Source organism: Passer montanus, unplaced genomic scaffold (assembly GCF_014805655.1).
Source record: "Passer montanus isolate IOZ18808 unplaced genomic scaffold, ASM1480565v1 scaffold25, whole genome shotgun sequence".
NCBI lineage: Eukaryota > Metazoa > Chordata > Aves > Passeriformes > Passeridae > Passer > Passer montanus.
Genome location: NW_024367149.1, coordinates 11172346 through 11196465, shown reverse-complemented (window position 1 = coordinate 11196465; position 24120 = coordinate 11172346). Strand labels below are relative to the sequence as shown.

Here is a 24120-nt window from a genome sequence, read left to right as displayed (position 1 = left end):
CAAGCAGTGTTCTCTCTCTGGAAGCAAAACTAGACTTGATATTAAATGTAATAATTGTGCTATTCTGGCAACAGAATATTTAACAATTCTAAGGGTGCCTGGCCAGATGTCTGCAGTGAGCTTTAGGGAAGTCTCCAATATAAACACTCTCCAAGCCTGGTCTATAACTTGGCTCTCACTGAGCAGCTGAAGGCCTGAACTTCACATGAATATCCTTGAAATGAGAATCAATTAAGGTTAAAGTAGTTACTTGGCTAAGCAAGAAGTTTTAAATCATCTCACAGCTGAAAAAGGCTTTGTTCCATTTGTACAGGCAGGATAAGAAAAAAGAGAACTTCTCAGAAAAAAAGCTTCACATTTACAAAATGATACAATGGGATGTTCATTTGATTCAGATTTTAGACTGCTAAATATTTGAGTTCATGGCATAACACAGGGATTTCACTGTAGATATTAAATAAATAATAAGTACTAAAAATGAATATATTGACAGTTTAAATAATATGTTACTAAGGGGAAAACCCAGAACTCTGCTGGAGAGCAAGTGCAGCACTCAACACCAACAAAAGGGTTAATAAAAAACAAAAGGACTGATGCAAAGCGCAATTTTAACCATCTCCTGATCAGAGAGGTAGGAGAACCTCAAAATTGAATTAACTGCTGGATAAATCCCCCTAAGAAGTCCCATTTCAGGCAGACAGGGCTCACCACACCTCTTCCCTCCCAGTTTCCCAGTGGCTCTCAGTGCTGAGTTAAGGAAGTTCTCCAAGGAGCAAAGCTGGAGGATCAGGGCTGAGATGTGGCAGATGCTGGAGCTGCCAGGAGCAGCGAGCACTGAGGTGTGTCCCAAAGCTCCTGCTCAGCTCACTCCCTCTTCATCTCCACAGTCCCAAACTAGGAAACATGAAATGGATTCAAGCCTGTCATTGCAGGCCATAAACTGCTTTTGGGGCAAACCTTTGTGTTTGGGAATTGATTCTCACTTTTCAAAGACCAGAGCCCTCAAAGGTCTTCAGTGAAGTAATGTAAGAAAATGTGAAGACAGGAAAACAACAATTTCTCAGTGGAATGAAAACCTTTTTCCTCTGATCTTCCAGAGACTTTTGGGAGTGTTGGTAAGAGGATCTGTATGGGACTGGAAATTAATTCCATCATCCTGGGTATACTGGATGGTGTGAGAGCTAAATGAAAGAAGGAAAAGACATAGGAAAAGGTAACCTGAGAGAGCAAGAGCTCAGAGCAAAAGAAATGAAGAAAATGTTAAAATGTCCATCTTAAGGCACGAGAGCTGCTCCCTCCCCACAATGTGCCTTTCATGTTCAGGCAGTGTGACAGAGGAGGAATGAAAACACAAAGGCCCTTCTACTTAAAGCTCTGGCATCCAACAGATCGGAGAGAGCACTTCCTCAAATCATCACACCTCATTAGAGGCTTTCCATCTAACGAGGAAAATTATGGCTAATCCAGGGAGAAAGGGGGGAAAATGCCACAAGCCCACCAGAAACAGCACCACGCTAAGAAGGGATTTGGCTTTTGATCAGGAACAGACAGCAGAAAAAAACTGAATGGGTCCATCAGGTTCCAAAATACCAAATAAATCCCTGTCCCAGGTGGACTGTACCAGGTTTGGATCAACACCTCAGTGCTTCATTGTTCTCTGGATTCTGTCCCACCCCAGGAGAACCACGGGGTGTTAAAATAATGAACCTGCCCTACTTTGCTGCATGTCCTACATTAAAGTGTCCTCTCCACCAGGTTTATTTTGTACAAGTATGACATGGTGACATTTAGGGATAATCAACCCAATCAACCCAAAAATGGCTGAGAGTAATTGCATCTTCCACAGCATCTTCTCTTATCTGCAAAAAGTGGAAGCAAAAAGCCAACAGCCCTTGCTGGGCAGCTGATCTTGGCACAGAACACTGGAGATCTGGCTACAAATTAATTAATAATTATTACAATGAGTATTAGTTTTATCAGTCTTATATTAATTTTAGATATGTTTTATTTTGCCTCAATAATTAAACTGTTCTTCACTCCCAAGCTTTACCTTTCCCCTGATTCTCCTCAGCACCAGAGCAGTGAAGAAGTGAAAAAGTGGCTGTGTGGTGCTGGGATAGAAGCAATACAAACTCAAAATGAAACTTCCTGTTCAGTGAGGTACAACTTCACTTCCACTCTGGTCATCCTGAAGTTCTTGGCATCTCTTTAGCAGAGAAGGAGAGAGGAAGGTGGTATTTCCTTCCCTCCCTCTGCTCAGAGCAGCCCTCCTCCTCCAGAGCACTGGGAACAGTTTCAGGATTGTTCCAAGGACCTTCTGGTTGTGATTTTTGCTCTAACAGCATCCCAGGGGACTGTGTTCCTTGCTGCTGGAATGGATGATGGATCAGGGATGTGGCTCAGGGAGATGCACACACAACAAGAGATCCCTGATCCAGCGCCAAGCAGATCACGATGAAAGCATCCCTACAACCACGCTCACTTTTAAGTCTCTTGGCAAAGGCTGCTCCTGCAAACATCAGCCTGACCACAGCACCACATCAGAGCTGCCAGAGCTACAAGGACAGCCCCACTATCTGCTGCTCTTCAAAAGCACTGGCACTGAGGGATGATCTTAGCGCAGAGCATCCCCCATCACTGCCTGCCCTAATGCAGCCATTCAGTGACTGCTGCAGGAGCACAGGACACGTCCCCACTCTGGCATGAAGAGCTGGCACTGGAGGAGTGGGATCTGCCAGGGCTGCAGGAGGGAGCACAGCGGATCCCTGCCCCAAGCACGTATCCCAGTGAAGCTCCATGCAGAAACAGGGAAGCCTCTCATGATCCTGCTGCACCCCCAGCACTGAACTCTGCCCCTTTAGGGCACAGTCACTGCTACAGGTATCAAAGATCTGAGAATTCAGAGAGGTCAGCAACAGCCTGTGGCCATCTCTGGGTCATTACCACACCACACGTTTGGGATTGTGCTGCAGGAATCCCACGAGGATCCATCTGGGGAGCTACCTGGCAACTCTACAGAGTTCAACATCCCCAATCTGCCAGCTGAACAGCAAGTGGAGACTCTGCCTTCAAGAAGAATTGTTCATCCCACGAGGATCCATCTGGGGAGCTACCTGGCAACTCTACAGAGTTCAACATCCCCAATCTGCCAGCTGAACAGCAAGTGGAGACTCTGCCTTCAAGAACAGAAGAATTGCTTACCACAGATCTGCCACAAAAAATCCTTTCTCCATGGCTGTAGTGAGAGAACTGCCTGAAGAAACACTGATCCTGCAGGCATCTCTTGGTAGGGTGAACTCTGGTTTCTAAACCCATTTCTGGTTCAGAAACCTCATGGCCAAGGGACATTTCTTCCGTGGCCTCAAGGATAATTTATTTTCTTAATTTAGTTTAACACAGGTGGGGCTCCAAAGGTAATTGAAGATTACAAGTACCATAATAAAGTTAATATGTAGCTACAACTGGCAGACGAATTACATTCGTTATGTAACTTCATATTAATAAAATCAGGTTTTTCCTACTTCTCTGATGAAACTGAGTATCTCCACCAATCAACCTCTCTATCAGCAAAACAGTCATTTTTCACTTCAAAACTATTTTGGCAAATCTTGGCCTCACTCTTCACTTAACAACAAATGGCAGCAAAGCCAACACCCCAACGCTCAGAGATGAATAGTTACACTTATGAAAACCTATTTTGGGAGACTTGGCTCCATTTCAGTGATGTTCATCTCCCTCCTGACAGCGAATAAAACTGGCCAGGTCAGAAACAGTTTATCTGATTTTACTTGGCTCACCAGTTACTGCAAGGAGAAAACAGAAGACAAACCCGTGTTTACCACGGGTGTTAACTGGCAACAAGAAATGTTAAATTTCATAGTAATTTTTGAACCATATCGCAGCCAAATACACAGGTAGACATAACATGCCTGACCACAAACACAATTCTTTCCAAAACTGCTCCAGGACAGAAACTTTCTCTATATAGCACAATTCTTCTGCCTTTGTTACCACCACCGGCAGCTCATCAATGTTAAAAATAAAAATGACAGTTTGTAAAATGCATTTTAGCATCTGTACATGGTGTTCAGGGCAACATTAGAACCTGACGCATAGGAGAAAAAGGCATCTAAGCGCTGCTTTTAAGGCATCAAAACAAAAAGGCAAACTTCCAGAAGACTCCGTGGCTGCCAAACTTGACCTTAATGTTGGTATTTCCCTGTAGCTGAGCAAGGAAGGCCAAGCCCGAGAGGTTCCACAGAGGTGAATTCCCACAGGCAGTGGGAGCAAGGGACACAGCCGGAGTGTCAGGGAGCGCTCCTGTCCGGGCCATCCACGGCGAGCATCTGGTGACACCCAGCAAAGCCCTCTCTGTCAACACTGCCGCTTCATCAAGGGACGAAGATTAGCAGCGCTCGCCGAGCTGCGAGTTTGCTATAGATCAGCTCATCGGGCTGCTATAAACAGAGGTGCCTAAAGCACCCTGACAAAGCTGTCAGCTCTAAACTTTTAACCTGCGGCAGCGGGGCCGGACACACCGAGAGAGAACAAAACAGGCAGAAGTGCAGCTGGGCGCTGCGGCTCGGATTACTGCGAGCGCCCACAGAGCCTCTCCAAAATGAATAGTCCCTTTTTGTGCCGGAGCTGTGCAGAAATCGAGAGCCTGCACGTGCTGCTCTTACCCGCAGGTAGCAAAACCACCTGTGCTTCAGGGAGGGGGGAGGCAGACCACGAGCAGAGCAGAACAAAAGGCGCAGTTACTTTTTTTTTTTTTTTGTAATATTCGTGCATCAAGTTGAGCGCTGGGAGCTGGTGAAGTGACTGTGCAGCTCAATCACCTCAGCATCTGACTCACAGCACTCGGTTGAAGAGTTCAGCGATCATCTCCTACCAACAGCAGCAATTTGAGCGGAATTTTCCTAAACCACCGTCAGACTGCGGAAAACCGCTTTCCCTCTCTACGTCTGGCTCACCTCACAATAATAATGAAAAAAAAACCAACCCAGTCTGGAAGCTTTTTCGCCCGGATTTCGCAGCGAAAGCGGCCGTGCTGCAGTGCCCTACCTGTGCGCACACAGGTGCCGCCTGTCCGGCGGCGCTCCCGTTACCCGCTCACCCCACACCGAGCCCCCGCTCGCTCCCTCACGGCCCGGGCCGCGACCCCGCCGTTCCCCGGGGAGCGCTGCCCGCCCAGCCCGCCGTGGCCCCCGGTGAGGGCGTGGACGGGCGAGCCGGAGCCGCTCTCCGCAGGTAACAAAGCCGCCCCACACAGCCGGCGCCGTGAGGGGCAGCTCCGGGGGAGGCAGCGCCCCGCGGCCGCCGAGCCCCGCGGGGGACCCGGGGCTGCCCCGCGCCTCCCTCCCCTGCCCCGCCCGGGGCAGCCTGAGGGAGCCCCCGCGCCCGGCCCCTCACGGCCGCCCGACCCCGGCCCGCCGAGAGCCGCGGGGACGCGGGGCAGGCTCGGGCCGGGCTGGGCGCTGCCCTAACGGAGCTCCAGGGGGTGTGCGGGATGAACGGAACGCAGCGGCGGTTTCACAGAGCGGGTCCAAGCGCCCTGCTCAGGCAGGGTCATCCCAGAGCACATGGCACAGGATTGTGTCCAGACGGGTCTGGAGTGTCCCCAGTGAGGAGACTCCACAGCCTCTGTGGACAATCTATCACCCTTCTTTCAGTGAAGAAATTCTGCCTCCTGTCCAGAGAACTCGCTGATATCAGTTCCTGCCCGCTCCTGTGGTGCCGTCGCTGGGCCCCGGAGCGGAACCTGGGCCCTGCTCTGCCCCTCACTGCACCTAGGGACAGGGACAGACACAGGGACACACAGGGACACACAGGGACAGACAGGAACACCCAGGGACACTCAGGAACACACAGGGACACACAGGGACAACCTGGTGGTTCCCGTCTCCCTGGGGCTCCTCTCCCGGCTGAGCAGCCCCAGCTCCCTCAGCCTTCCCTGGGCACGGAGCTGCTCCAGGCCCTTCCCCAGCTCCAGGAGCTCCTGTCCCTGCTGTGCTGAGGAGCCAGGGCTGGGCACAGCAGCCAGAGGTGCCCCCAGGGCTGGGCACAGGGGCAGGGTCACCCCTGACCTGCTGGTCTGTGTCCAGGGAAAGTGGCAGTGATGGAGACTTGGGGAATGATTGCTGCTGGGTGATGAAGAGGGACGGTGCCCTGGCCTTGGCTCCCATCAGGATGGATCCTGGGGCAATTCCCCTCACAACAGAGCCCCAGCTGTTCTCCAGGATCAGCCCTGACCTGCTGGGAATGCTCCTCCTGAAGATCCTGCTGAAGGTTTCCCTGGCTCAGGGACTGCTCGTTGTCCACCAGCACCCTCAGGCCCTTCTCCTCCCTTCATCCCCATCTCCAGACAGATTTTTGGGAAGGATTTAAGTGTTCTGGAGAACAGCTGGGGCTCTGTTGTGAGGGGAATTGCCCAGGATCCATCCTGATGGAAATTGCCCAGGAATTCCATCCTGATGGAAACCAAAGCCAGGGCACCATCCCTCTTCATCACCCAGCAGCAATCATTCCCCAAATCCCCATCACTGCCACCCTCCCTGGATACAGATCCACCTGGAGAGGCTGAAATACAGAACAGCAACAAAATAAAGCTGATCCCACACAACCAGGCTGGGAAAGTGGAAAAGTTAGTTTAGTGGGGAATTCTGAAATACAGAACAGCAACAAAATAAAGCTGATCCCACAGAATCAGGCTGGGAAAGACCTCTGAGATCATGGAGTCCAACCTGTAATCCCAAGAGAACCCAAGAACTCCACTGGAGATCAGCAGGCACAGTGGCCCAGAGGGATCTTGTCCCAGTTTTATTCCTCATCAGGAATGTGACAAACTAATTAAAATCCATGCAAATGGGGAAAACAGCACCTGTGTGCTGTGCTGGTGACACGGGGACAGGCACAGGGCTGTGACCTGCCATAAAAAGGAGCCCAGCATCACAACAGAAGGACAACATTTCATGGAATAACTGTAAAATAAGTTATAAATAAATATGTAAATATAGAAATAATTATAAAATAAATTTTCCCTTCCATGGAGTCTCTGTTCATAAAAACACTTCACTCACTCAGCACCCATTTTAAAAAATAAAATAGTTGTTCTTTTGGAAAATCCATTTTTCCTCTAGCATAGTTCCTTGCAGTGTCATTTACAACACAGTAAATTTAGCTCTTAACGTTGTCATCATTGCTATAAATGAGTGAAGAATAATTTAAATATTTGTAGCCATTTTTAGACATGAGGCCAACCACAATGAACAGGCAAAAGAGAATCCAAACCTGAAACATAAAGAGTCTTAAAAAGGAAATTGGAAGAACACTTGGAGTGACAATTCTTATCAAGAAAATCTAATTCTGATGGATAATTCTTGACTAGGTTCAAGGTGCCATTTTAATTATCAGTTACAGATTAAAAAACTCCACCAAATAAATTTTAGAAATTGCTTTAGTCCAAACCAAAGCAGGTTAAGAACACACAGTATCTTGGACTTTTTTTTACTTCTAAAATTAACTTTTAAACTAAGTAATCAAAGGGATTTTTGGTTTATTATTTAAAAATTGACAGCTAACAAGCTTCTGTTCAAGGGCTTCCTTTTCACTGATTGTTTCTCAAACAAGTAATGTTCCTCCTTGTCCAGTATTTGCATTCTTTTTAAAAAATAAAATCATTGGAAATGAGAAGTGTGAAAGCTTCATTGATGATAGGAATGTAAATAATTCTGGGGTCATGAAAAAGGAACACTTTTCTCCTAGGAATACTGAAACACGAAATATCTCCTCAAAAATTATCACCACATCAAGCTATTACAGCAGAAATTATGGATCCGCTCAAACATCATAAAATGTAGTGATGCTAATGAAGGAACTCAAGCAGAGTAATTAATTTTACCGTTAATTTTCCAGTTTGAAGTGGACACTGCTTCCCCTGTAACCAGTGCTCATTAATTCTACCTGCAGCAATTACCTCCTCAAAAATTGCCTTTTTTTGGTCCTTTTTGATGGGCTGCAGGTGTCCCTGAATTGAAGTCATTCAAATTTAAAGTGCATTGCTGAAAGAACTCAGAAATGAATCGTTTGCTGTTAATGGCACAAACAAAATTCCTGCAGTAAATAGTTCCAGAGAAACTTGAGAAAATATGAATATATTCAGAGAATAGATAAAATATCAGAGAAATATACTTTTTCTTTTCTTGGTTAGGGATAAATATTTAAAATATTGTATTTTGTAGGTCAAAGTATTCATCTTTTCCCCCAGAGTTCATGTCCAGGTGATACCAGCCTGCCAAAAAAGAGCTGTTCCAGGAGGAAGAGGATGCTGAGCCAAGGCATGCAGGTATTTCCTTAAGGAATCTCCTCCTGTTGATTAGAGGTTTCCATGAAATATTTCTATGACTTTGAGTCCTTTTCTGGAGCTGCCAAACCAAACCCTTCACGTTTATGCTTTGATCTAAACAGTTTCCCATTTTCTAAAATACTTTCATTGGGTCTCAATACTGCTGCAGAAGCAAAAAATATTGTTAAATTAAATCTATTATTAAAAAATAGAACAGTAACTTCAGTTGTGCTGCTGCACAACTGATAAACCACCTTGAAATAATTTAATTTAGTTTATTAAATTCCCTGCTAATTAAGACTAATGTACCCAACCCCAGCAGTTGCATTTGTAGCTCTCCTAAAAAGATAAATTTCCCCGTGCTTCTGCAGCTTTGAATCATACCAGCCATATATGTTTTACAATTTTTATGGAATGAGTGTGCATTAGACTTGTAATTCCAGACATTCTTTTGGAATTACAGGTGCAGTCAGGCAAAACTGTCCAGGCTGGGCTGGTGGAAGGTGTCCCTGCCCATGGCAGGGCTAGAATGAAATGGGATTTAAGGTCCCTCCCAGCCCAAACCAGTCCAGGATTTTGGAATTTTCTGGGATTCTACATCCAAAAGCACAAACAAACTCAGCTCTGTGCACGTAAAGGGAAAGCCAGGACTGAAACATCTCTTGGACACGAGACCCACCTGATATCCCCAGGTACTGGGAATGTATCTGTGAGCTCTTCAGGTGAGTGAAGGCTTAATGAAAGAGAAACCAAACAATTCAGTGTTTCCTGCAGGGGATGTGGGACCCACCAGCTGCTGCACGTTCCATCAGAGGAATGGGTTTTACCATCACAGCCCATGTCAGCAGCACAAACCATGCCATTCCCTTCTGCCCCTGCTTTCCTGCTCCAGCTGCTCCTTTGTTTCACCAAGACACTGAGATTTTGGGTCCACAAGTTGCAGGTTTCATTTCAACACCACTAATTTGTTTGGTGGTGATCACCCAGATCACCTCACAATGCACACTGCATCCAAAATACACCAGAGGTGCCAAAAGGAGCTCCTTTATCCTCTTCTTCCCTAAAAATCCCAACACTTCTGGCATGCTCAGTGCCCCATTCCATGACATGCCCAAACTTGGGATGTTTCTTTACTCCTGCTCTTCCACCCAGGCACAAAAACTCTTTGCCAAACACTTGAAGTGGAACCTGCTGCCTGTGGATTTGCTGTCCTGCGTTTGGGAAGGATGGATTCTGTCAGGATCAGCCTCCTGAGCAGCTTCTCCTTGCTTCCACTCAGTGGCCTGCAAACAAGCAGTGGAAAGGTGGGAGAGTTCAGAGCTGGAACTTCCAGAGTGAGTAACTCCTGCAAGGAAATCATTACTGGCCCCTGCTGTCATGGGCTATTTTGGGACCTGTGGTCTCTGCAGCAGAATTTCAAACCTTTGTTGCCCTGTGCATCATTAGCAGATCTGTGTGGTTGTGTTTAAAGGCAGCAAAAAGGAGCAGTAAATATTAAAATAAACACCACACAGCAAAGCCAAGTTCTTGAATAATAACTGAGAACAAAGGAAAATGAGATCAAACAAATACAATTCTCAATAAATGGCCCAGATATTCACAGGGGAACCTCTGCAGCACTTTCTCCTGAATCAATGTCCTGCTTTAAATCACCATTCTTCCCACACAGGCTTTCTTTTTCCTCATTCAGCTTCAAATTTAGTCATTAGTTATTGGAACCAAGTGCATTTTGGCAATTTTAGTATTAAAAAACATCCAAATGTTGCTTGGATTCCTGGCAAAAGCAGGTCCAGCCCCACATTCTTACCAGGAGTATTTTTATTGGCCAGCCATGAATGTGCTGCACATGGGAATTCCAAATAAATCAGCCTCGGATTCCCTAAAAGCACCAATTTTCTAGGAACTGGAAACTGACAGTGACAATTCACAGGGAATTACAAAATCATCTACCACCAAATAACAGGGAAATCATAATGCTGGGGGTGGAGGCATTCCATAGGGTGAATCCATACATCTCCATTCCTGCTCCTTGGATCTGGCTAATTATAAACCCGGAGGAAATTTGCTGTGATTAACTGAGGATGGACTGGGAGGGAGCAGGCATGGGACCAGCAGTTTGTTTGGAGAAGATAAACCAGCCCATGATTTCTCCCTGCCAGCAGAGCCTGCAATTTCCAGCACCCCCACAATACTTTGTCCTTAAAAACTTGTTACACGTGGAAAAAAAAACTTGTTCAATATGGAAAACTGGCCAAAAGGAGGTAACACAAGAGAAACATTCCCAAAAAATTTATGAGGCTTTCAAATGTTCTGCTGTTCAGTTATAAAAGGTTTCCATAGGAACTGTCACCCAACGTGCTGTGCCTGATTTCTCCATGTTCAGAGTGAAAAAATCCATCCCCTTCCTGTTTTCCAGGTTCCCTGGCTGAGGTTTTTTGCCTTGTTTATGGAGATTTTCTTGGCTCAGCTGCAATAGAAATAAACGATTAAGGAGGTTTTTATTATTATTTTGCAGCAATTAGATCATGTTAATTACTCAACCTTTAATCCTGCATGTGATTTGCACGAATTATGCCAAGAGAATGAATATTGGGAGCAATTTTGTGGAAGTGTCAGAATGTTGGAGAAGTGCAAAGAAGGATATTAAACTCTCTGACTGCATTCCCAGTTTCCTGCTGCTGGTGCCAGCCCATCTCGGGGTGTCTGCCCAATTTCATTACCTCGGTGCAATGGAAGAGTTTTAAAATTGGAAAAATCCATCCGTGCTGGCCCAACTGGAAATCCTTGGCAGTCTGATGTTCAGCTGGATTTAAGGAAAGACCACCAGTTTTGTCAGGACCTTGCCAACGCCTTCCTGCACGTTTCTTCCTGCAAAGTGAATTTTTTTCCTGTGAACAGTGTTGACTTGGCAGTTTTGGGGGCTGTTCCCTTTCCCCATGGAGCTGTCCCAGAGCCAGGTGAAGGTGGGGTGCAAGGATTCCTTCTGCCCTGTGCCTTGGCCAGCAGGTTCCCTTTTCCCTGCTGCCACTGCTCCTGTCCCAGCAGAGGGCACTTGGCTAGGGCAGTGCTGACCTGGTGGATTTGCCAGTGCCAGCTCCAAAAACCTCCAACAAACCAGGATTGCTCCTTCCCAGGGCAGCTCCCAGCACAGAAACGAGCCCAGGGATCTTTTTTCCCACAGGATTTAGAAGAGGCCCCTCTGAGCTGAAGAAAACCTGCAGATCCAAGACGTGCCCTGCCTCTGCCACCACACTGCCACTGCTCTGCTCACAGCAGGGCTGTTCCACAGGGCTGTCAGTGATCCCATGGGATCTCCTCCCGAGGAGGACCCAGCAGTGCTCCTGAGCAGGGCTGGCACTCACCCCAGCTGTGTCTGGCACCTCACTAACGAGGCAGGGCTTGGAGAACTTCAGTCTTGGACCAAGTGTCCAAATTCCACTGCAGCCTTGGCTCCAGGAACACCAGCCCTTCTGGGCCAAGGTCCTTCCGTGCTCAGCGCAGAGCACAAAGCACAAAATCATCACCTCTCATCAGCCCAAGGGCTGCCAGGCAGGAATATGAAATATTCCATGGCACTGATGTTCCTTTTTCCCTCTTAGGCTCCCTGGCAAAGGGGGGTTTGTACAGCAAAACAATCCAATGGCTCCCGAGTTAACTGCTGCAGGAATTAATATTCCAAACATCACTGACAGCCCAGAGCAGGCTCCTTTGAAAACCCCAGCCATAGCTGGGAATCTCTTTTACAAACAACTGAAATGGGCAGCCAAGAGCTGGGAACGCTGCAAATTCATCCTGGAACTCACCAACAGCCTTTTGGATTACCTGCACTCTCTCGGATCCAGACTTTTGCATCCGAGTTTTTTCTCCTTTTCCATATTTGCTGCCAGCTTACTCCCATAGTTTTTCCTCTGACAAATCCACTTTCTGTGCTCTTGCCCATTTCTGGGTCACTTGACAGAATAAAGCCTTTGAGAGATCTCCCTTTGCCCAGTTATAGTCACAAGTCCTGCTGCATGTGAACGTCTCCTGAATTCCCATCCATCCTCCCTTCCCTGCCCTTGCCAAGGGCAAGGATAAAGATAATATTTCATGGCTTAAGTGGCCTTATAAATTGTTCATGGGTAAACTGTACCAGGCTTTGCAAATCCCACTTTTTAGCCAGGCAATAGCATAAATAAATTTTTAAAAAATCTTAATACGTTTTCAATCAATATTTTCTGCCCAAAGAAATGCTTCTCCATGATTCCTTGGATATAGGAAAATCCATACACTTGGCAGATCTCAAACGCTCCAAGCATGAGTCAATTTAAAATTCATGAACACAAATTAAAGGCAATGCTCATTTTCACTTTAAAAGAACCTTTCTTTTGTTGTTGGGAGAATGAAAGAAAACCTACAGGAAATTAACCCAACTAAGTTGGGAAAATGAAATAAGTGGAAAATTAATGGCCATAAAGTCTTATCAGTTCTAGGGAAGGAGGATCTAGGGTTTAACTGCTGCTTTTATGATCTTGCTCCTCAGTCAATACAGTAAAACAATGCTGGGGAGGGAAGGCCACGGCAGAACTCAGGCAATAAAAGTGAGGAGCTCCCATGCAGCTCCTTGTAAACCCAATCCCATCCATTAGCAGCAGGGCATCCCATTTACTCCTGCAGGGACAAGGTCAGTGCCAGCACTGGAAGCTGGCATTTGGCACACCTGGAAGTCAGAGTTTTCCCTGTAATTATTTTTACCAGCAAGAGCTCGGGCTCTTCCCATCACTTCAAGGGGCTGTGCAAACCCCTCAAATCAAGAACCATTTGTTCAGAGCAAGCCAGGAAGAAGAAAAAAGATCCCAGAAGAAAAGAGATGAAGCAGCAGCGAGGAGAAGCTCCTGAAAAGCTTTTAAGGCAAAAGCAAAAGGGGTTTGATTGTTGGACTTCCAAGAGGTTCTGGAAGTTCCTGTGCTCCTGGCAGAGCTGCAAGAGAACCCTGCAAGCACCTTCTGCTGGCAGGGAAGGAGAGGAACCACCTAAAAACCTCTCCCCTGAAGTAATACTGTAGTTCACCCTGATGGATTTTTCCAATGGACGTGGCTATTAAAGATATTTCTGACACATTTTATCCAAAATGATTTGTCCCACAGTATCCAGGCACCAGCATGACTTTGGATTCCACACTGGAAATGAATCCCAGCCTGGTTGATACCAGGGGCATCAGCTGCAGAGCTCTGAGAGCACAAAGCAGAGGCTCAGTGGATTCCTGCACTGCCTGCTCAGCAAAAAGCCTCCACCAAATCCTGCACAAACACAGCACAACAGCAAATCCAGAGCCACTGAGGAGAGGAGCAGGAAAATAAAACCCTTACATTATTTGCTTTGGTGACTCTAAGCAGTGGCTGACCACTTCCAGAAACAGTCATTTCCCAAATAATGACCAACCAGCTAAAAAAAGGCTTTAAAACTTCCATCAATACTGTCATTTGTATTTAAAGTTTAGCTTTCTCAAGGCTGTTGATAAAACTGGAGGAACTGGAGTGAATTTTCAGTCCTGTCAGCCAGAGAAGGAAACTGAGGCAGAATCATTTCAGTGCAGCCACTCCTCCACAGATCTACACTTATATACAGTTTATTTCACTAGAGATTTTAATTTTATACATAGTATAAAGGGATATCCTGGTATCACACATAGAGTTATTTTACTGTACTGTTTAAGAACCCATTTTTTACATAATACAGTATTAAGTACCATATTAATTAAAACAAGTGATTTAAAAAAAAAAACTACATATAAATGGATGTTTACCATATGCACAGTGCAAGAACTGCTTGATATCATTGTAATCACAAGATGTGAATCTAAAATACAACACTGTGATTGAAAACATATTGATAATTATGATGCCCTTTGTTGTAGACATTGATTAATCTCTCTTTGAATTACCAAGCAAGGTTAAAACTCCAGACAAACAGCAGCAGCTTCTCATTATGGTTTCAAGGTTTCTTCCACAGTAACCCAAGTTTTACAGAACACTGGTTTATCCCTACTTGTGGTCCAAACAGAAGAATGGCACAGATTCCATTTGGGATTATCTGGTAACTAATGCTAAAGAAATTCTTTATTACTTCCACACAGGAATCCTTTAAGGATGAGCGAAGAGATGAAGATGGAGAAGTTTCTGGGCAGATTCTGGGCAGAATTCTCTGAATTTTAGCAACGGAGTACAGGATTTCTCCTCTGCAGATAGGAAGACAATACTGGAATAGAAATCAGGCTGTAATATTTACAGGAAATAAGTGTGGAAAAGAAAGCAATCCTAATGTAAACACCGAGGCAGAGAGGGCTTCTTCATTTTCCCTTTGCAGAGTGGGGCACTGGCTGAAGGTCAGCTCCCAAGGAACAGCTGTTTTCCTGGGAAGAGCCCCTTCCCCAGCACAGAATGCACGTGGTACTCGTTGAGAATCCCTAACAGGTTTTCTCCCCTCCCTCCCCCCAAAGTTTCAAGTTCAATAAATAGTAGAAAAATAATCCTTTACTTAAAAATCTTGAGATGCATTGTCCCAGGTCCCGCAGAGCAACGAGGGCACAGGGAGCTCTCCACCCGCAGAGAAGCCAGCAGCCTTCCTGCTCTGTCTGGCACTTCTGGGCTCTCCAGCTGCAGATTCCTGCTCTTCCAGTTAAGGAAACCAAACCATCTCTGGCTCTTTAAGCTCTCTCTCTGCTCTTGGCTCAGCACAGCAAACTCCAGCTGCTGGATAAACTCCCATCCTGTTCCTGGAGGTCTAACGTGCCTCCTGCTCCATTTTTCTCCATGTTTTGGCAGGTCCATCCATCAAAGCACGTTTGCAGGCCAGAGCCAACCTTCCATTTGTAAAAATGCAAAGCTCTGATGCCTCAGTTTGGTGGGGAAACCTGTGAGGTTGTCCCTGGGGAGCAGTACAGTCCCCATGGCTCTGGAGTGGCATCTGTGGTGTCCTCAGTGCACGACGCCAGCAGCCTGCAGGTGGTGGCCATGGTGTCCTCAGTGCCACAGCCTGCAGGTGGTGGCCGTGCTGTCCCCAGTGCCACAGGCTGCAGGTGGTGGCCATGCTGTCCCCAGTGCCACAGCCTGCAGGTGGTGGCCGTGCTGTCCCCAGTGCCACAGGCTGCAGGTGGTGGCCATGCTGTCCCCAGTGCCACAGCCTGCAGGTGGTGGCCGTGCTGTCCCCAGTGCCACAGGCTGCAGGTGGTGGCCATGCTGTCCCCAGTGCCACAGCCTGCAGGTGGTGGCCGTGCTGTCCCCAGTGCCACAGGCTGCAGGTGGTGGCCATGCTGTCCCCAGTGCCACAGCCTGCAGGTGGTGGCCGTGCTGTCCCCAGTGCCACAGGCTGCAGGTGGTGGCCATGCTGTCCCCAGTGCCACAGCCTGCAGGTGGTGGCCGTGCTGTCCCCAGTGCCACAGGCTGCAGGTGGTGGCCATGCTGTCCCCAGTGCCACAGCCTGCAGGTGGTGGCCGTGCTGTCCCCAGTGCCACAGGCTGCAGGTGGTGGCCATGCTGTCCCCAGTGCCACAGCCTGCAGGTGGTGGCCGTGCTGTCCCCAGTGCCACAGGCTGCAGGTGGTGGCCATGCTGTCCCCAGTGCCACAGCCTGCAGGTGGTGGCCGTGCTGTCCCCAGTGCCACAGGCTGCAGGTGGTGGCCATGCTGTCCCCAGTGCCACAGCCTGCAGGTGGTGGCCGTGCTGTCCCCAGTGCCACAGGCTGCAGGTGGCAGCCGTGCTGTCCTCAGCACTCGGCATCCACGGTGTGCACGGTGACAGCGGCCTGCAGGTGGTGGCTGTGGTGCAGGGTGGGGTGGTGCAGCCGGTAGTGGTGGAATTTGTGGCTCAGCAGCGCTGCCGTCTGCGGGGGCGTGTCCAGCTCCAGGTCCTCGTCGTGGGTCCCCACGTCCACGCCGGCCGAGAGGGGGTCGTTGTTGCAGGGGGGGTTCTCGCTGTCCTCCTGGGGGCTCATGGTGCTGTAGCCTGGGAATGAACAGCAGCAGTGAGCACAGCAAGGCTGGATGCTCAGAATTGCCAGGGCTGGCTGGGCACAGGGTGCTTAGAGAGGGAACAAAACTGTTTTCTTACTAGAACAAACCCCAACAGACTCATCCTCTCCTCTAAGTCTAAGTTCTAAGTCAATAACAGATCCCTTTCCCTGCCACTCAGAATTGCCAGGGCTGGCTGGGCACCTCCATGGAATCACAGAGTGCTTAGAGAGGGTGTAAAACAATTTTCTTAACAGAACAGACCCCAGTGAACTCATCCTCCCCTGCCAGTCCATACTGGATCCCCTTCCCTGCCATCACCTTTGGCTCAAAGCTTTGGGAACCTGTGGTTTGTGCCACCCCAAACAGTAACAGCACCCACGTGGTCAACAGTTTGTAACAACAGAATTGCTGGCACTGATTTCAAACCCAAACATAAAAAATACCACCCCCAAAAAATCTGTTAAGATATAACCTGGATTTATCCAAATCAGCTGTAACCACCCAGACCAGGCTGCAGGGCAAACAACTCCCTCAGTATTTATAAATACAAAACCACATGAAACTTAAAAGGAAAAAGATCTTGCTTGAATTGGAAATAAATCCTTCTCAAAAAAACAGGACTAAAGGCTGAGGAAGCACTGGTGCTCCTGAGCATCTCACTCAGGTTTTCAGCTGGAGACACCTAAAAGGAGGGTGGTAAAAATAGCAGCTGAGTGCCCAAAGCTGCCTCCCATTTCCCATGCTCTGAGTCATGGCTTGGAGCTGGCATGGAGGAATTGGGGAAGAAGCCTGGGCAGCCCTTTGAAGAAGATGGAATTACAAACTAAAAATAGCAGTGCACATTCCAGATGGAGGTAGACAGCTCCCCTGCTAACCCAGGATGACTAAAAGATGGGAAGGATTTGCCGGGACTGCAAGAAAAGGAGCAAAGGGAGCATTAATCTGGCAAATCTGCCTCAGCACAGGTAATCTCACCCCAAATCCAGGGTAATTCCTCCTACAGCAAGATTGTCTAGGAGACATCTGTTCATCCACGTTCCAAGGCTTTGGCCTTTGGGTTTCCTGTCCCAATTCCATTAGTGCAACCAGAGTCTTAGTGCTGGGCCAGGTCTGTTGGAAGGTCCCCAGCCTTGCAGAGCTGACAGCTTGCAGACTGCCTTGTCTGGCCCTACTCTTCCTCATTTCCTAATAAATTAAGCCTCTTCATGGGTCAACAGCATTACACCCTTCTAGCAGCTTTCCAGATTTAAGGAGATTTAGTCTCAGGGCAGGGGAGACACATCCCAATCCCCTGAGCCTAATGGTGCCCAGCATTTGCTTAAAGGTGCTGGATGATCCCAGAATGGTTTGGGTTGGAAGGGCCAATAAAGATGATCCCATCCCACCCCTACCATGGCAGGGACACCTTCCACCATCCCAGGGTGCTCCAAATCTCATCCAGCCTGGCCTTGGACACTGCCAGGGACCCAGGAGCTTCTCTGGGCAGAACAATTCCTTCCTAACCTCTGATCTAATCCCACTCCCTTTCAGTGTGAAGCCATTCCCCTTGTCCTGTCCCTCCAGTTCCCTCAGGGGGAAGAGCCTTCCCCTGATCTCCAGCCCATCCCTCCTGTGGCACAGCTCCAGCCATTCCCTGTTCCTGTCCCTGTCACAGGGGGCACAGAGCAGAGGAGGACGTTGAGGACCCCAGTGACATCTCCCCCAGAACAAACCAAGCCAGAAGGAGCAAAACATTTAGCCAGGCTTTGCTTCTGCAGGGAGGCAGCCTCCCGAGGGCAAAGAGCCGCAGTCCCTGGGGCAGGGGGGCCCACACTCACCGTGGTCGCTCTCGGTGCCCGAGCGGCCCCAGTAGCGGCGGCGGCGCTCGGGGCTGTGCGCGTGGCGCTCGATGACGGCCGCGATGAAGCGCGTGTTGCTGACTGCGACAGACAGAGACAGCTCAGAGCACAGGCACGGCCCTGCCCAGCCACACGGCAGCACTCAGCTGGGCTCCACCTGGTCACCTGGGCTCAGGCTCCCACTGTGGCAACAGTGTAAGGACTCCAAAGGAAACCAAAAGGGACGTGGAGGGGCAGTAGGTGCAAGCCATGGAGCTCAGATATGCTTATTTTCCCATCTTTGATGTTGACATGGCTTCACATCTCGAGTATTGTTTAGTGAGGGCCCAGAGCCCGGGATCCAGTCTGACCTGGAGCTTCCCTGGAGTTTGGGTGCACCAATTCAACTTACAGCACACCAGGGTCATGCAAAGTGCTGTTTTTATTGGATGGCAGAGAACTGCAGGCACCCCAAATCAATGCAAAAAAGATTTACTGCCATGCTTGCTGACCATACTTGCCAGACTTGGCTTCTGCTTTCTAAGGCCAAAAAAGGGGAAGGGTTTTCCATACCCTGTGCTGTCACAGTGGCAAGTTTTAAGCTGATCAGAGCTGTTTCTGGAAGTGCTCATGACAAAGGGTTGTAAGGGGCAAAACTCCTCCACACCTAATGGAGAATTATCTTTTAAAAGTGAAAAATGTCATTTTTCAGCATGAGACTAAAGGTGCACTGGATGTCTGGATTAAAACATTGCTCTGTCATTTTCTACTGCTGATCAGCACAGGGCTTCCTCACATATTCAAATCTAGGGTATTAAAAAACAAATGGCTGATTGAATCTCAGTTTTTCCCAGTTTTTTGGTACTTACTGATTCCTCTGTCTTCATGGCTGTCGTCGTCCCTCTCGTCCCTGTCGTTTTCCAGGTTGGACATACGCACTGACATTTCTACACAGAGTTACAAACAGAAAACACAGCTGGTGAGAGAAAGGTTCTGCACCATCTGACTGCCACCTGCCACCCCAGGAACAAGAGTGGAACACTTTGTGTTACTGGTCTGAGCTGGGGCTGCTCTTCTTCCAGTGTGGCTGGGATAGCAGGAAATGCCTCATCCCACCTCCCCTTGAAAGGAACTCCTTAAAGTTCTGAAGGAACTGATTTACAACAGAGCTGGGGGATGATCAAATGTAGAGCTAATTAGCTCTGATCACACTTAAATTCTCAGAATGGTTTGGGTTGGAAAGGGCCTTAGAAGCCCATCTTTTTCCAGCCCCTGCCACAGGCAGGGACCCCTCCCACTATCACAGGCTGCTCCAAGCTCTGTCCAACTGGCCCAGAACACTTCCAGGGAGGTGTCCTCACCTCTGGATCTTCATATTTGTACCAATATCCCTTCTCCCAGCACAATTTTGCCTCTCAGACTTCAGTGGCTTCATCTCTCTATGCACAGACATTCCATGAACATCCCATGGACCAGAACCAGGAAACACAAGTGAAAGAAGACACATGCCAAACCCAAGGCAAAAGGGGGTGAGAAGTGTGTCACTCCCAGCAGCTGCACAAAATAAACACACGATGGATCTGCTGGGCCGAGCTGCAGAAAGCTGGGATTAGTGTCTGAGCTCTGGCAAAGCTTAGCTTATCTCCCTCTGGGTCTGGGCAGGCTCCCTGGGCAGCAGCAGCAGCTCTGGCTGTACCCAGGAGAGGGCAGCAGGACACAGCCCTGCGCCAGCCCGGCTCCCTGCAGCTCCAACACGGACTAAAACCGGGAAACACTGCCACAAAACCGGGGGACAGCTTTGGGACTGCTTTTCCTTTGGGTTTAGTTGTGCTGCTGGTTTTTTTTTTCATGCCCAGGCTGTTGCTGGGTCCGTGAGTGGAGCTCACCCTGTGCTGCCAGCGGGGACATGTGCTGGTGGCTGCGGCGGTGGATCTGGTGCCGGTACGCGTACACGGCCAGCACCAGCACCATGATGCAGCCCATGATGCCTCCAGCCACCGGGCCCACGGGGGCACTCTTGATCATGTTCAGGGTGATCACCTCATCTCCTAAAGCAAAAGGGACAAAGCAGAGGGAGAACAACACCGTAAATGCTTTGCAAGAAGGGTTAAACCAACATGGAACATGGACGAGCTCTGCAAGGGTTTCTGTGTGCCTGACTCTGCTCACTTGGAATAGGGGAAGGAACTCAGAGAGGTGCAGGAAGGGTTAAATCAACAATATGGAACATGGAGAAGCTCTGCAAGGATTTCTGGGTGCCTGGCTGTGCTCACTTGGAATAGGAGAAGGAACTCAGAGAGAAGACAGGAATGCACAGTTACACTCAGCTCCACATCAGGATTTTCCAGAAGGTGATATTCACCCCGTCTTCGCTGCCTGGTGCACTCTTTATGCTGATTTAGCACTGGCTAAATGTTATGTGCAGAACCTGCTGCATGTTCTGGGACACAAAGAGCTGCAGCACCTGCTCAGAAAGGCAGAGTTACCTATTGCTCCCAGATCATCCACGTAGGGGCTCTTGGCTCCCACGATGCCACCAAAGCATTCCTTCTGAGGGGCACAGTAGGACTTGTCCAGGTGAGTCTTCCCATCGCTGTCCACCATGCACCACTCGCAGTCCAGCACTCCAAAGCAATCCCTGCACCAAGCAGGACATGGTTACTGTCCAGTTTAACACCTCTCCTCTGCAGAGCTCAGCCTGGGTCAGAGCCACGAGACAGGGGGAGGCCAAAAGCATCTGTACACCCTCAAGTACGTGAGTTTAGCCAGAAAAAGTTCCATGGAAGTGCTCAAGTGCCACAAGGGAAGTTACACAGGGAAGCTGCATTTCCAGCATCCCTTTCCCAGCTCTGTCTGCTTTGGTATTTTCCTGCACCACTCAGCCTGAGCAAAGGGAGAATCCTACTTGTAACTCCTCCAATAAGACATTTCTCGTTGTGGTGAAGTCTGGCTGCAGTTCGAGCCTTTCTCTGCAGCCTTTGGAAGAAGGAAGAAAGGATTTGGGCAGTCTGGTCAGAGCTTGGAATGTTTTACCAATCTCAGGTCCCTGGAGACTGCTCATAATGAGCAAAAATGAGCCCTCAGTGCCAGGAGTAGAACCTCATTCTGGCATAATGCCTTTTTTTTCCCCTACATTTTTTTTCTTTGAAACATTTAAAGCAGAACTGTTTCCATTGGATTATTTCCCAAGGGGTGGGGAAGGCCACCTTACCCACTCTCTGTCCTCTGGTTGCACTGGGTGTTGATGCACTGGGGGAGAGCATCCTGCAGGCTGGGATCGATGGCTGTGAAAGTCATTGGCTCCTGGTGCACCTCACAGCTCGGATTCCTGCATGGCAGCAAAGAACAGAGCACTCCAAGCACAACCCATTAAAAACATCTTTACCTCCTGCATGTCTTCTGCTTCATTGTACTGAAAATTCTGCCTGTGGGATCTCAGCAGGACCAGCAGGGAGTTTGTTCCTGCAGTGTCCTGGCTCTCACCTGCTCTCGGCGTTGGTCAGGTTCCCAGTGCACTCGTTCACCTCCAGTGGGCACTCACAGGGACACTCACACTCGTTCTGTTCCATCCTGCAGGGCAGAAAACACAGGGAAAACCCATCAGACACCTCTGGGATTTTAACCCCACGGTGGTGCAGCCCTGGAGCAGCAGTTCCCATGGAAAAGGCTGTGCAGTGACTCTCTGCTCCTTCCCCAGGAACAGTGATTGCTCTGGACTGAGGGTGATCCACCCCTGGAATTCCAAAAGCAGGGAGTCCCTCAGATTTGGATGTAAGGATCCTTCCTGGCAGTGCCACAAACACCTCAGGATGGTGTGGGCAGAACTTCCTGGATCCCCTCAATAAAAAACCCCCAGTCCATGTAAAAACATGGGAATTTCTATGCCATGGGAATTTCTATACCTCACTCACAGTAACTGCTCTTGAGCCACTGGATCCCTCAGTGTCTTTCAGCATTATCTACCCAAACTCCCCTGGTTAAACTCTCTGACACCCTGGCAGAGACACCTGCACCTCCTACAGGGAGCACAGGCAGAGCAACTCTCATTTTCCCTGATCTCGCTCTGAATCAACAGATGAGCTCACGGTGCTCCCTACACCTCAGGGCAGGGATGAGGACAGAGTGTCCCAGCCCGGCAGCGCTGTCACCTGTGGCAGTTGAGGCACAGCCTGTCCACCATGCTGCAGGCACAGAAGGCCAGCGAGTCGCACGTCTCGTTGACGATGCCCACGAAGGCGTTGGTGCCCGGGATCCTCGTCAGCCTGTACTTGGAGCAGTGACTGCCATGCACCAGGTTGGTCAGGTCACCCTGGCCAAAAACAAGGCGTCAGATGTTGTTTTAGGGAGCTGAAGACTCTTCCCTTCCCCAGGGATCCTACAGAGCTGTGGGGGACATGGATTCTGCCACGGCTTCCAGAGGTGGTGGCTCCCCTCAGGCGTTTTTGTGAGGGAGTGCCATCCTCACAAAACAGAGGCTGATTAAGGAGTGGGTAAGTTTTTGCTACCCAGATACTTCTGGGTGAAAAGGCTTTGCTGAAGATTTGAAGAAGATTCAGCATTTGCTGAAGAAAGGAATTGGCTCAGTTGTGCAAATGAGAAGTGGCAGCAGAGGTGACATTTCACTCCTTCCCAGCGCTCGCTGACCCGTCCCCACGGTGCCAGCCCCCAGTGACCTCCCTAAGGCTCTGAAGGGAGCCACCACCACGTGCTGGAAACTTCCTGAGCCTTAAAAAAAGCCACCACAGCACCGCCCAGCTCCTGCAGACTCCTTCCTGATTCCTTTCTACAAGTTTCTGCTCCATCCTCCACAATTTCCTTCCCAACATCACACTTCCCACTTGGCATTTCAAGTGTGGGGAAAATGTTTAAGCCAACCCGACATAAATCAATGTATTCTGACACGACTTGCAAATATTTTCCAGTCTTCTCCCACAGTGTAGTAGCTTTGGAATCATTGTGGAGGGACTTTGGCAGGGTGGATGTGTGGCTCTGTGAGGGATGACAGCCCCTGGTTTAGACTCCTCACGAGAGGAAGCTCACACAGGATCCATGGAGAGCACAGAGTGTACAGGACCCCAGAGATTCCAGTCTCACAAATGACAGTCTGGGAATGCTCACCAGTAAATGGATTTATTTGGGCACCTAAAGGTAAGTTATTAGAGACCTGACAGGAGGATGTGACACTGGCCAGAGCTCAGCTCAGATCAAAGCAACACATCCCAGCTATAGCTGGAAAATCCTCACCCAGCAACAGCAAACTGCCCTTCTCCCCCTGATGCTGGCTGAGACCCTGCAGACAGCAGCCACACTTGGCCAGGGCTCCCATCCACAACCCCTGATGTCAGGGGACTCTGTTTGTGCAGCCTGGTTTGTGTCTGGAGAAGGGGAGCAGAGGCCAATCCCCACAGAAGGCTGGCTCCCAGCCCCGGCTGCTGAGCCTGGCAGGGACTTGTGTTTCCACCAGGAGAAACCCAACCCAACCAAAGCCCACTCAAAAGCAAGAGCAGACAGAAACCACGCTCACCACTAGGCTGGTGTTGAATTTGTAGAAGCGCTGCACGGTCCTGTCGCTGAAGCTGTTGCAGAGGTTCTTCTTGACAAAGTTGGGGTGGTTCAGGATGTCGTTTGCTACCAGAGGCTCCTAAGGGGGCAAGGCAGGATTTGATGCCTTTGGAATCAGACCAGACAGGAAGGAAAGGTATGGAATAAGGCAAGGGAAAGCAGGCAGACCTTGTGTGTGATGTGCTGCTGCTCCACGGGCGCGTGGCCCTTGGGGTCGATGAGGGTTGGATGTGCCACCAGGTACCCCCTGTCCTCCATGATGAAGCACCTGCCCCAAAACACAGCAAGAGCCTCCTGTTAGACCTCCTTGGGCTTCAGGGGAACGGGGTGAAATAAAACATGGTCTTAAAGGGCTTTTAAAGGTTTCCATTCAACAGGGCCATGAAACAAATTCCCTGCAAAATGTCCT

At 49.0% G+C, this 24120-nt stretch overlaps 1 protein-coding gene across 2 annotated transcripts in view; it reads right to left on the bottom strand.

The window, feature by feature from the left end:
• Nucleotides 1-15959: 15959 nt before the first annotated feature.
• Nucleotides 15960-24120, bottom strand: part of CACHD1 (cache domain containing 1) — an 86133-nt gene continuing 77972 nt past the window's right edge. Inside the window, exons 18-27 of one of the 2 annotated variants that reach the window (XM_039711770.1) lie at nucleotides 23880-23979; nucleotides 23674-23790; nucleotides 22298-22458; nucleotides 21633-21719; nucleotides 21361-21477; nucleotides 20636-20787; nucleotides 20036-20197; nucleotides 19019-19096; nucleotides 18150-18251; nucleotides 15960-16324 (exon numbers count right to left, since the gene is read on the bottom strand). In XM_039711770.1, the coding sequence (XP_039567704.1) occupies nucleotides 16086-16324; nucleotides 18150-18251; nucleotides 19019-19096; nucleotides 20036-20197; nucleotides 20636-20787; nucleotides 21361-21477; nucleotides 21633-21719; nucleotides 22298-22458; nucleotides 23674-23790; nucleotides 23880-23979 (1315 nt within the window). In that variant the 3' untranslated portion in view covers nucleotides 15960-16085. The remainder of the gene's footprint in view (nucleotides 16325-18149; nucleotides 18252-19018; nucleotides 19097-20035; nucleotides 20198-20635; nucleotides 20788-21360; nucleotides 21478-21632; nucleotides 21720-22297; nucleotides 22459-23673; nucleotides 23791-23879; nucleotides 23980-24120) is intronic. The other variant, XM_039711771.1, reaches the window with a different exon arrangement.